Below are 12,256 nucleotides of genomic sequence, written 5' to 3'. Positions count from 1 at the left end.
AAGAAAGAGTGAGGAAAAATGATCCATTTCAGCTCAAGCAGCTCCCAAGACGAGTACATTTATATGTCAGTTTCTCTGACAGAGGCACCTCTTCCCAGCCCTGCCACTGAAACTTTTTTACAGCTGTTTGATGGGGTGTGGCTCTGGGCATGAATCTGTTATTTACATCTCTGCATTTCCAGAAAGATCTTTTACTGATCTGGGAGTATTTTTTATATATTTAAAAGATATATTAAAAAATCCTATTAAAAAACAAACACAAAACCAACAGCAACAGTAACAGAAAAACTCCTTGATGTTTGAAAACATAATGGTTTTATTTGGAGAAATATACAACATACATAGGAACAGAGAAAGTTGAACAAGTAAAACATGCTATTAAGAGGCTGCCAGATAATTCAAGGCAGAGGATTACAAATAAAAGACTTTGAGAGAAGTAAACTGTTTTCTGGTGAGGTTACAAATAAGGAGGTGAAAATATCTAAAGTAACGTATTTCCTGAGAAAGCTGCTCCATTAGCAACTTCCTCGTGCTTTTTCAGATTGTCATCTTAACATTGAGAGTATTGGAACAATCAGAACTGGTATTCCAATGTTCACATTTGTTTCAAATAATTTAAAGGGAAAGATCATAGCTCCAATAAGTGGTTTTATCTGAAAGGGTCTAGTGCTTCCCCTGTAAAGCATATTTACCTCACCCAATGAGTACCATCTAGCAAAATGTTACTGGTCACATTTTGTTAAGGGATCAGCTATTCAGTGTGAAATAATGCTATGGAATCAGTATGTTTCTTTCTTTTTTTCCTACTTTTTACTGTTACTGATGCAATTTTCACATATAATGCCGCTTTGTGGCTATGTGAACTATACAAACATAAGTCAAGTTTTCACCTCAGAGACAACAATATAAAAACCTGGTGCTTATTTTTATTTTTCTTTTCTTAACAAAAATAAACTCCTTTCTTTGTAAAGAATTGTCTCAGTTCTTCAATAAGTTGCTGTTTGCTATTTCTCAAGGAATGTCAATGGTTAATTAAAAACATGACTACATAAGCTAATAGCTATAAATTGCAAATCTATAAGGAAGTAAGGTAGAAGTTTCAGCATCCTTTTTAGCGTTAATAGGAAGTTATTTCAAGCACTAGAAACATAGAATAAACCATTCAAAACAAAAATTGTTAAAAAATAACGTCAGTCTACATCTTCCTTCTATGGCAGCTTTTGATAGATTAGATGGTTTTAGTATCTCAGTCCTCTGGCTCATATCTGAGGATGAAAAAATAAATAACAGAATAGAAAATAGTCAAGAGACATTTTATCTCTAAAGAAAATACAAAACCCAAGTAATGAATTACTGCCATTAGCAATGCATTCCTGTCAAGGTGCACCACGTGACTTCGGGCACAGACAAATGTACATACTTTCCAGATTACTTGCTCCTTTTAAAATCGGCCAGTTTACCAAATAGCAGAATGAGAGAATGAATTGGAATGTACCCACAGATCCCCAGATACAGGCAGAAGTTTAAACAGAATTTTAAATTTCCTCCTCTGACCTCCTACAGGCATCAACATTGTCAAAGCTCAGTTGCCATTTGCAGAATGACCCTATTCAAGTCTTCTACCCAATATAAGGGACAGGGGGTATCCTTACTTATCCAATATGAGCCTAACCATGCTTACATACTATGCACTTCTCATTCTCATCAGGAAGTGTGGAAGAAAAAAGGTAAAGCTGGTACACCTCCCTTCTGTATCTCTTTGTCTAGGTTCTGGGGGCTTTCCCACTGCACTCACTAATACTTTGTATCCCCTCCACACTACATTACTTGATAGGCAATAGCTAAGGTTGCATGCACAATTCAGTCCCATTCACCTTGTGTCCATTAAAAGGACTGTCTTGTCAAAAATCAGGGAACAGCCTACTAGAAATTCTTTTTAAGGGAAAATTTGCAGTCTGCTTTAGAGATAGAATCACAGAATCACAGAACTGAGGGGGTTGGAAGGGACCTCGAAAGATCATCGGGTCCAACCGCCCTGCCAAAGCAGGTTCCTTAGAGCAGGCTGTCCAGGTAGGCGTCCAGATGGGCCTTGAGTATCTCCAGAGAAGGAGACTCCACAACCTCCCTGGGCAGCCTGTTCCAGTGCTCCATCACCAAACAACAACAACACAGAACAACAACAACAACAAATATGAGCAGAATACAGATCCTGTTTGGACAGACAACAGTACCACTTACTTGGAAAGCCTTCGACGTAGATCCTTTATCTGTTCATTCTTCTTAGTAAGAATTTCTTTCATGTTGCGGTAAGCAGCTGTTTGCTGAAATTTCTTCTCTAGTTCCTATGTGATAATAACAACATATTATTTGCATATTATGAAAACCATGCTAACACACTTTTTAAAATATGACCTTCTTTTCCCCCTCAAGTTTCAGGATAGCAGTTCTATTCCTTCTTCAAATTTAGATGAAATCAGCTAGTAGATTCAGATGATATTACTGGGACAGAAAGAGGGAAATACAAGCTTCACTTTCTATGGAAAGCAGTCTAAAATATTCGGAAGACTGGGAACACCATCTTCATTCAAAAATGAATATGCAGACAAAGAGGCAATTTTAAAATATTAATTTCATTGCAACCACACAGTTAGTTGTGGCTTTGCTATTCTACACATAACATGTTTTCCAAAGAAATAACAAAAATACACTAGCACCAATGTGACCCGATAAACTCTGTGTCCTGTAGCATGTGCTTTTTAATTCACTAATCAGGTAAAAAGTGAGTAAGGAGCTCATCTTTACATTACAACGAAATGCCAACCTTCTCAGCTGTGGATAGCTGATCCTGAAGCTTAAGCAAGTCATGCTTTGTCATCACCAAGTTCTCTTCCAGGGATTTTTGGTTTGCAGTAGAATCATTCAAAGTCTTCTCTAACTGGCATTTCAAAGCTGCCACTCTGTTCTCGAGTTCAGTGATATCCTTGTTTACATTTGTCTTCAAAAGAAGAAATATTTAAAATATGTTAAATGCAAGAGAAATATTTAAAATGTCAAAAGCAAAATTCCACATAAAATAGGTACATCTTATGTTTTATGAACAATGTTCACTTTTTTCCTGTAAAGCCTAAACTAAAAGTGCTTTAATTAACAAAGTTATTTAACAGTGAGATAACTAGTGAAGTTAGTTTAAGCACTAGATGATTTCTAACTTAAAAAAACCTGTTGATAAATGCATTTTAAAGATAGCTGAAATAGCTCCTCTTCCCCACTGAGATGTCACGATCTTGTTTTACTTCTCTAGGCATTAAGCAAAACCACATGATGAAGCATATCACAAGAAGGTCTTCCACACAGAGAAACAGAAAGTTACAGCGTAAGATTAAAACATCATCTATGCTATAGTGTGTTTTTAAAGAGGGTAACATATCACAGCCGTTTTAAAAGCCATTAGGGTAATGCTTTGCAGGAATGGATGAAAATGTTAAGGATCATATTATCAACCATGTACCAATAAGTGCACTGTTCTCAGATGAAATACAAGAGCCTCCACAGTTGCTACTGAAGCAACTTTATGTTTTCCTTGCGAGACGAAACAACCCAAACCCTTCTGGCAATCAGTCCTGGGTCACAAAACATTATATTCATGTAACTATCCTATGGATTTTCATTAAAAAAACCCCTATCTCAGGAATCAAAGCTGAACTTCAAACTCTCAAAAGTCTAATGACTCAGGATGAGGCTGAACCACTGGCACCTTAAAAAGCACAAAACTTGAGAACAAAGGAAGCTCTGCTCCTTTGTCTATGTGGAGTATATTAGTATGTATAGCATAGATCCCTATCTATTCTGAACTGTAACACTGAAAAAATTGCACAAAAATTCTAAATCCTCATGCTAGACTGATCCAACAGAGCAGTTGCTCCCCAAGTGTGGTCCGCACTTGGTCTGCGGCATCATATTAATCTATTAAAAAAAGAAAATGAAATAGACAAAGTCTGCTGAGCTAACAGCTGGTCCTTAAAAAATGTGGTTTGGCACTCATGACATGTTTGTCTAAAGAGTTTGAGAACTACTGCTTAATGTGCAACTGGGTTCATATGATTTTATTGACACCCATCTTATAAAAATATGAAGAGAAGCCAGATAAAATTTGGCATTTTCTCCAAACAACTAATGCATTCATTAACTAAATACAGTTGTATATATCTACACTGTATCTGCTAGCTAGTTTCAACCACATATACATGCCCAGAAACAGACAAAGAGCTGAAAAAGAAGGTGACAGATTAGAGAGAGCAAGTTAGAACATGAAAGCTGTAGATAACTCAGTCACCACCTTGACATTCAGGCCAATTCATATTTAACCAGAAAAGTAGGATGAGATTTGCTTCCAATCTTTTAAAACTACAAGCATGATTATCCAGGATTTAATAAAACCCTCTAATATTAAACCTTTAATAATTTAAGGCTTAACAAAACAGATAAAATATTTGCCTGAATGACAAATCAAATTCCCTATTAAATAGTATTATTGAATACAGATTTTGGAATTTACTAGATACAACTAAAACATACTAAGAAAGCCAAGTACATACCATAAACCAATTAGAAAGCAAAATAAAAAGAAAGCAGGATTAAAATATGAAAATTAAAGCGAAAATGTTTATGATACTGAACTTAGCTTCAAGTCTGTAAATATGGCAGGAATTAAAAAAAAAAGTTTCTCAAAACAATGGCATTACAGTGTCTGGCTTGTCTATATCCAGTTAAGTGTGACAAATGTTTGAAATAATTAGTGTTTTCTTTTGCCACACAAACAAACAAGCAAACGACCAGATTAAATAGGAAGAAAAACAAAAATAAATCTGTATCTGTTAATGCAAACATTGCTCTTAAGAATATGAACTCTGGAATACTATTCCCTGACAGTATCTGGAATAATACTTCTGATAGTAACTTATCATGGTCTATGGGACATGAAATATGTGTCATAAAATTAGCTAGCATACTGGATTATCTGCTAATTGACAGACCAGCAGGAACAAGACAATGTCAGCAGGAACGTGACAACACTAACCTGAAGTTTTGAATCTGCCATAAAAGAAACAGCATACAGACCTACTTTTCAGATGTACAGGCAACAGTTATGTTTGTTTAACACAGGGAGCGGGGTGAAAATTACAGAATTTTAGGTTGGAAAAAGACGTCTAAGATCTACTCCAAACTTCAACCCAGCACTGCCAAATCCACCATTAAACCATGTTCCAAAGGTCTACTTCTACATGTTTTTTGGGTACCTCCTGGGATGGTGACTCAACTACTTCCCTGGACAGCCTGTTCCAATACTTCACAACCTTTTCAGTGAAGAAATTTTTCCTAATACCCAACCCAAGCCTCCCCTGCCACAACTTAAGGCCATTTCCTCTTGTCTTACCACTTGGTGCTAGGGAGAAGTGCCCGAACTCCACCTCACTATAGTCTCCTTTAAGGTAATTGCAGAGCACAGTAAGGTCTCCCCAAGCCCCCTCTTCTCCAAGCTAAACAACCCCAGTACACTCAGCCACTCCTCCTAGACTTGTTCACTAGACCCCTCACCGGCTTTATTGCCCTTCTTTGGACGTGCTCCAGTGCCTCAGTGTCCTTCTTGTAGTGAGAGGCCCAAATCTTAGTTATATTTACCTTTTGATCTCCCTGGATCATCTGTAAATCCTTCAGTGACTTCTCCAGTTTGGACTTTTCATCTAATGCAGCTGTAGCCTGTGATACATTGAAAAATAAATAGATTTTAATTGAAAACTTTGAAAAATTAAAAATAATAGCCATGGAACTCTTATTTTGATTTCTTTAATATGTAAACAGCATTAAGTACCCAGGCTTACAGAAAATTTACCTGTGTTTCTATTGTCCTCAGTCTGGTCTTCAGCTTTTCATTTTCTTCTTGGAGACAAGCAACTGTCTTTGAGCACATAAAAAAAAAAGTTTGTGAACAGTCTTGTGCTATTTTGAATTTTCCAAATATTTCCTAGGCTATTCTTATTTGAAAGCAAGCAGGCTTGTAAATGCTCATAAAAATGGCCTTGCTGATAAGGACTCCTGATTTCTTCTTAAAGCCTATCTTGCAAATTATTGGGTTTTCTGCCTCAGTCAGCAAGAAATTTGAGTCTCCAGTTCTACTGTAATCTACAGGACCTCTCATTTAAATTTAGCACGTGTTTTACTGAATTGGGATTAGCCAGTTCAGCATCTTTTGAGTATCAAGATCCTCAATAAACCAAATTGCATGTTTAGAGATGAAAATCTTATTGCTGCTTATTGCTTGTATTTTCAATCAACAGGCAGATAAGAATTTATTTATGGTTCCTGTTTTAGAGAGACAAATACCAGGTTACCTCAGATTATATTCTGTGTCACATGGAATCACAGAATCATAGAATCATTAAGGTTGGAAAAGACCTCCAAGATCATCTGGTCCAACCATCCCCCTACCACCAATATTACCCACTAAACCACGCCCCTAAGCGTGGTGTTATATAAAATAAGTGTATTTTATCAGTCATAATAAATTCACTGTATTTTTGGAAAAAAAAAAATCATCAGATGTATGTGCTGTACAAAAACCTGTTGTGTGACAGATTTTTAATTTATTTTTGAAGAAAAACTACACTGAGCCATAACATACATTTAAGATGAATGTTTTAATTATTTTACAAGTAAACAACAACTTGATTCAAACATTGTACTTGACAGATCATTTGGTAATGCAGGTTAGAAGACAGAAAGAAAACACAACTCCTCACAAAATTTCTGGATTCCCCATATATTAAAAGTGTATTGTAAGAAGTGTGGCATTTTAAAAAGAGCTTGATTGTACTAAATGAGTTCAATACACAATAAAAACAATTGAAAATATTAATATAAGAATGTTTCTTATTATTCTGAAATTCTTTAACAAGTGGGAAATCAGACATTTACAAAATTATTAAATTCCAAATTCTTTAAGTGTCTATTCTTTTAGGAGGAATTTAAGCTACTACTAACAACAAAAAAGACTGCATGTAACAGGATTGACTTCCAGTGGCAAAGAACACGTCCGATAACCTAACAGCCAGATAAAAATTTTAATTTATTTCCCTGTTGGAAAGCCAGCCTCATAAAACAAATTATATACTGGTTTCTACTAATTAAACTCATTAATGGAAAAATAAATAATTACAAATCCCAAAATGTCTTTGCAAAAGGAAGTTCAATATTTCAATACACGTGAAAGGCTGTAATTACACAAGAAATAGATGATGCTTTACAAAATTAATTTATTAGCATTTTGCTTTACATTCTGTGGTATGTTACATTGACATTGAAATAGTGACAGGGACATTACAGACACACTACTGTAGAGTATGTCCAGAGTATTTCCAGTTCAGTTGAATAAGAACAGTCATCAACTACAACTGCATCAAGGGACAAATCCTTACCTTGTTTAGCAGCTCTGACCCACCTTCATTTATTGGAGCCAGTTTTGGTTTAATGAGATCTGCACTGGGCTAAAGAAACAATAAATGTTAAAAAATTACATTATACAGAATTCTAGGAGGAAGAAAAGTATTCATTTAGTCTGTAAAATAACAATTAATAGCCAATTCAAACGAATGATTGTCTAGTTAATTCTTTACTGATACCTTGGCTCCTAAATTACATATGCCACTTCCAGCTAAAGTTAAACAAAAATACTACATATAGTCAGAAAAGGATTGTGAACTTGAGTTTATAGAAGACTACCCCTGCTGCAATAACCAAAAGACAAAAAAGTTAAGAAAAAAAACCAAAATATTTAAATGTTTGTAAGAGTCAAAAATATATACAGAGGTCAAAATAATTTTAATTCTTACTTTAAGTGTTCAAATATAACATGTATTAACTAAACATGTATTTATGCTACAAAACAAATAAGATGCATTGCTAACCATACAAGGTAAGTCAGAGTCACACCCAAGATGCAGCACTAAAATATTTCAAACATCTGTCATGACACCACATGGCATTTAATTATGATAGTTTAAAATAAAACTCTACCTTCTTGTTTGAAGAAGTAAATTCTGACTTTTCAAATTCAGCAACCTGTTCCAACAGTTCTCTTGAAAATAAAAATAAAAAAAAAAGGAGGCATTTATTTACTAAATGAACTATGCTATGAAACACATTTGGCCAGGCTGATGCTTATTATTGCTTATAAGATTCCCCTTGGAAGTACAGGATGAAGTCCCAAGCAAATGCAATAAATGCTACAGATAACGTCATGCAATGGTAGGGAAGATGCATTAGAACTGCAAGATTTGGCATCCTTGATTTAAATATAATCTACTTAGACAATACATGCTTTTTAGTCAAATCCTACTAGCTGCTCCTAATCGATGAATTAATCAAGTAGGAACATTATCAATAAAAACATCTTCCTGAAAAAATTGAAAGCATCATGTATGTCACTAATTTACAGATAGAAGTCGTGAAATTAACCTCTCATTGATAAAATAGTAAAAGAGTAGGTTTCTATGGTTAGGAAAAGAATGCAAATAATCAACATTTGGAAGTTTTCTTATTACTAAAAGACATTTTATATAGCCCAATATACGTTACCGATTCTCCAATTCAGAGATGTCTGTCTGTAACTTAAGGTACCATTTCTCAGCCTGTGTAAAGAGCTGGCGCAGAAGTAAAACATTGGTGTAAGTTGTATTTATGAGCTCGGACTCCACTTCACTGTGTACAACAGTCTGCAGCCCATCCAGCATGTCTATCACCTCATCAACTGTGAAGGTCTCCTCAACAAGTCTAGACAGGGAAGTAAAGGTGAGTCATATATGATCAAGGTAACAATTTTGCGCTGTTGTGAGACCCCACTACACTAGGTATCACTTGTATATAATGCAACGTCCTCCTGAAAACATCCCCTGTCAGTAGTTATTAAACAACGACATTAGTAATTGGTTGTTGCATTTAGATTTTATCTCGATATCATTAAAAATCACAAATGCTACTTCCGCTACACTCATGCATCAAATTTACACACCAGAAGTAAGATATAAAGAAATGTCACACTGTCTATCTCTGTTAATTCCCAAGAATTCAAACAACTCAATATTAAAAAGAACTGACTTGTGACATTTGGAAAAATTGTGTCTTTCTTCCTCAGTAGGAATACACAAATGTAAACTGAGAAAAGTCACCCATAAAGCACTTTAACCTGCAGTTGTTTCCAACATATTCTGCTCTGTTCTTGCTCCTTCCATCTTATAATGTAATACAGAACCCTTTCATGGTACCTGCTGTCCTTAAGGTCCTGAAAGCAAGAATCCACTGTTTTGAGACACAGGCCACGCTTGAAACGAGCAAAGCGCATATAGCTGATGGCTTCATTCTGGTGGTGCTCATTGAGGCCTAGCTCTGCCTGCAGATACAAGGATACAGGATATAAGCATACAGATAAGGATATTGAAGCCTTGGTTTTGTGGCTAGAGCTGAGTCTTATCACGCGAGGTCAATACAACAATTTAACAATTTCAGCAACCCCTTCAGCTTACTGTGTTACATAATTTGTATTTTATACTTATTTCAATATAAGCATACAGATAAATACACACTGAAATAACTAAAAAGGAACGTAAGTATTGCCAAGAGTTACCTCCCAACTAGTTTCTGTGCTTGCTTTCAAAGGACTGTTGTATTGGCTGGTATGTTAAAAAATAATTGTATTTTCATGTGTAACCCCTACATGCTTCACAAGTGCTCCCCCAAGTGACCAATATCCAGAACCCTGAAAAGTTATAAAATGTCAGAGATGATCAGAATCAGAAAAAAAAGGTTATAAAGGATCACAATCTGAGGAGCTTTAGGGGAGAGGATGCTGTTGGAAAAATTTGTCTTTGTATTGCATGTCCATGTATATAACGTAGAACAATACATCTTTTAAAGGCGCATTAAAAAAAAAAACACACCAGAAAGTACGTTGCATTTCTTTGTTGGTTTATACGTGAAACCTTCAGCGATCACCAGATCGCCTCCCACCAGCCTGCTGTCCCGAGGCAAACATTTCCAGGACCCATTAGGAAGGATTAACTGCTCTGAGGTCTGCCCAAGCAGCCCTTCACGTACGTGCCTATTTTAATGCCTGAGAGAAGGCCGCTGAAAGGCAGGCACAGCCACCGGCCGCCCGGAGGCAGGGCCGCCCAGGGGCCGCCCCGCAGCAGCCAACGGCCCCGCGCTGCGGCTGCCCCCGGCCGCACGGCCCGGGCCGGGCCCCGCTACTCACCATGGCGACGCCTTCGCCGCTGCGGGGCGGCCGTTGGGCAGGGCGGGCTGCCCGTTGCCGTGGCAACGGAGCCTCGCCGGCGCCCGCGCCGCGCTCCTATTGGTGGAGGCCCGCTGACGTCACTCGCGGCGCCCGTTTCTCCTCCCTGCCGCGGCGGTGCGCAGCCGCGTGCGGACGTTTCCCCGGGCAACCGCCGTCGCCCTTCGGCGGCTTCAGGGTGTGCGCATGCGCGCTCTGTCCCGTGCCGCTCGGCCAGCCCGGCGCCATCTTGGTGCGGGCTCAGGCTGCCGTCGGGCGACCTGAGAGGGGCGCGCTGCAGGCGGACGGGGAGCGAGTGCTCCTTTTAGTTCTATTTCTCTTGCAGTATCTGTGGTGTTTCTGTTTGCTTGCTTGTTTTCTGTTTTTTTAATGTCATCGGGAAATAAAAAAGTTCTGGCTTTGGAGTTGTTGGCTCTCTGTTTAAAAACAGCATCCCAGCCCACTCAATAATGAACACACGAGAGCTTAAGCATGCAAATCAAGTTGTGCCTGCCCTCTGCTATTTCAGGTGCTATGAAGATGTGAGAAATGCTACCTGGAGGGCTCAGGCATTCTGAAATTTGTGTCTGAGAGTACTGAGACCAGTAGCAGGCAGCAGGAATACCGTTTTACATCAAAACCTCTTGCACCTCTCTGTTCCTCCGTAAGTCGGTCATGCTCTAAATTTGGCTCAGTCAGCAGCTGCACGGTCCTTCTGCCTTGGTAGGGGATGTACAGGCGTTACCCGTCACCTCAAACCACTTCCAGATCACAAGTTGCCTTGGGGACCCTGCCAGCAGTGCCATGCCCAAGTCACCCAATGGTCCATGATCCAGATGTGACCCTGCCTGAATTAGGGAAATGGGGGGCTCTGCTCCCTGGTTGGCACCTACTTGAAGCACAGCTGTTTTCTTTTTCCCGATTAGTATGATCAGTGATGAGCTGTAAACATGCTTGTCCTAGAGGACGCTTTTAATCTCAGTTAAAACATATGGCTAAGCTAAGCCATCAGGCTGTAGGAGACTGTAGCTAGAAAGAAGGTTGACCTGTCGCCAGGTTTCTCTCCAGGCTGCAGCTGACCAATTTTGCCATGCACCACAGTGTGTCCTGCTTGTCCTCTGTCTCCTGACTTGCTGTGCTGACTGCCATATCACCTGCTTGTATGAGCATCCTAGGGACAGAAATCCTGGCATTTGGGTGGAGATGAGCAAACTGAATGGGAGGTTATAACAAAAAAGTTAAGTGGATATGAATTTGTGAGCTTCCTAACTGGTAAACAGTTCTAAGTGCCCCATTTTGCACTGCAATTTTTGCATTCAGTGTTACTGCATGGTATGCTGCAAATTTTGTTTCATTTGGCTCATGTTGCTGAAGTAATCCTGCTGAAACTTAATTCAACTGATTCTTTACCTAGGTAACACTGATAACCACTCCTATGTGACAAAGACTAAGATCCAGTGATCTGTTGAAGTATTTTCATACAGAGCCACAATAAATTCTTGCCTCAAACAAGATTATTAGATCTTAAATATGGATTAATAGCTCTTATATGAAAGAACCTGAAACTGTTAAGGAACTTTGTTTATAATGTTGTGGTGTTGGACAGATGCATACGTGATGGTTAGCACTCACTAAAACTGAAACCTGGACACTCCTTAGTTTAGTTTTGCTTGTGCTCCACAAAGCAAATAAACAAAGCCAAAGCAGCAAACAGAAATCACAATGATAATTATCTTTAAAACCAGATAAAAGATACAATGATGAAATGAATGTTTTTCCAGCAACAATAACATGTATGTGGACTCAGATATAAAGACTTGAAACATTTTAAAAAACATTAAAGGATCATTCTTATTCATATACAGGCTTTAAAAATCACTTTTAGTGGGTTTTATTTATAGGTGATAATCTGTTAACACAGCATTTTTTTCTCAG

The 12,256-nt window shown here is 38.0% G+C and overlaps 1 protein-coding gene across 3 annotated transcripts; it reads right to left on the bottom strand.

Moving 5' to 3' along the window:
- Positions 1-292: 292 nt before the first annotated feature.
- LZTFL1 (leucine zipper transcription factor like 1) lies at positions 293-10,407 on the bottom strand. Of its 3 annotated transcripts, none has more exons than XM_040548466.1 (10): positions 10,304-10,407; positions 9,318-9,442; positions 8,632-8,826; positions 8,071-8,131; positions 7,473-7,541; positions 5,891-5,956; positions 5,680-5,757; positions 2,822-2,995; positions 2,239-2,342; positions 293-1,265 (listed from the first exon to the last, which is right to left on the bottom strand). In XM_040548466.1, exons 1-10 carry the CDS (start codon positions 10,304-10,306, stop codon positions 1,247-1,249), a joined length of 894 nt encoding a protein of 297 aa, XP_040404400.1. In that variant the 5' UTR covers positions 10,307-10,407; the 3' UTR covers positions 293-1,246. The 3 variants fall into 3 exon arrangements, with proteins under 3 accessions (XP_040404400.1, XP_040404401.1, XP_040404402.1); XM_040548467.1 differs by lacking the exon at positions 10,304-10,407 and adding an exon at positions 10,111-10,246; XM_040548468.1 differs by lacking the exon at positions 10,304-10,407 and adding an exon at positions 9,990-10,012.
- Positions 10,408-12,256: the final 1,849 nt, after the last annotated feature.

Source organism: Cygnus olor, chromosome 2 (assembly GCF_009769625.2).
Source record: "Cygnus olor isolate bCygOlo1 chromosome 2, bCygOlo1.pri.v2, whole genome shotgun sequence".
Classification (NCBI taxonomy): domain Eukaryota; kingdom Metazoa; phylum Chordata; class Aves; order Anseriformes; family Anatidae; genus Cygnus; species Cygnus olor.
Note: the sequence above shows the minus strand (reverse complement) of the source record. Positions and strands in the feature narration are given on the sequence as shown.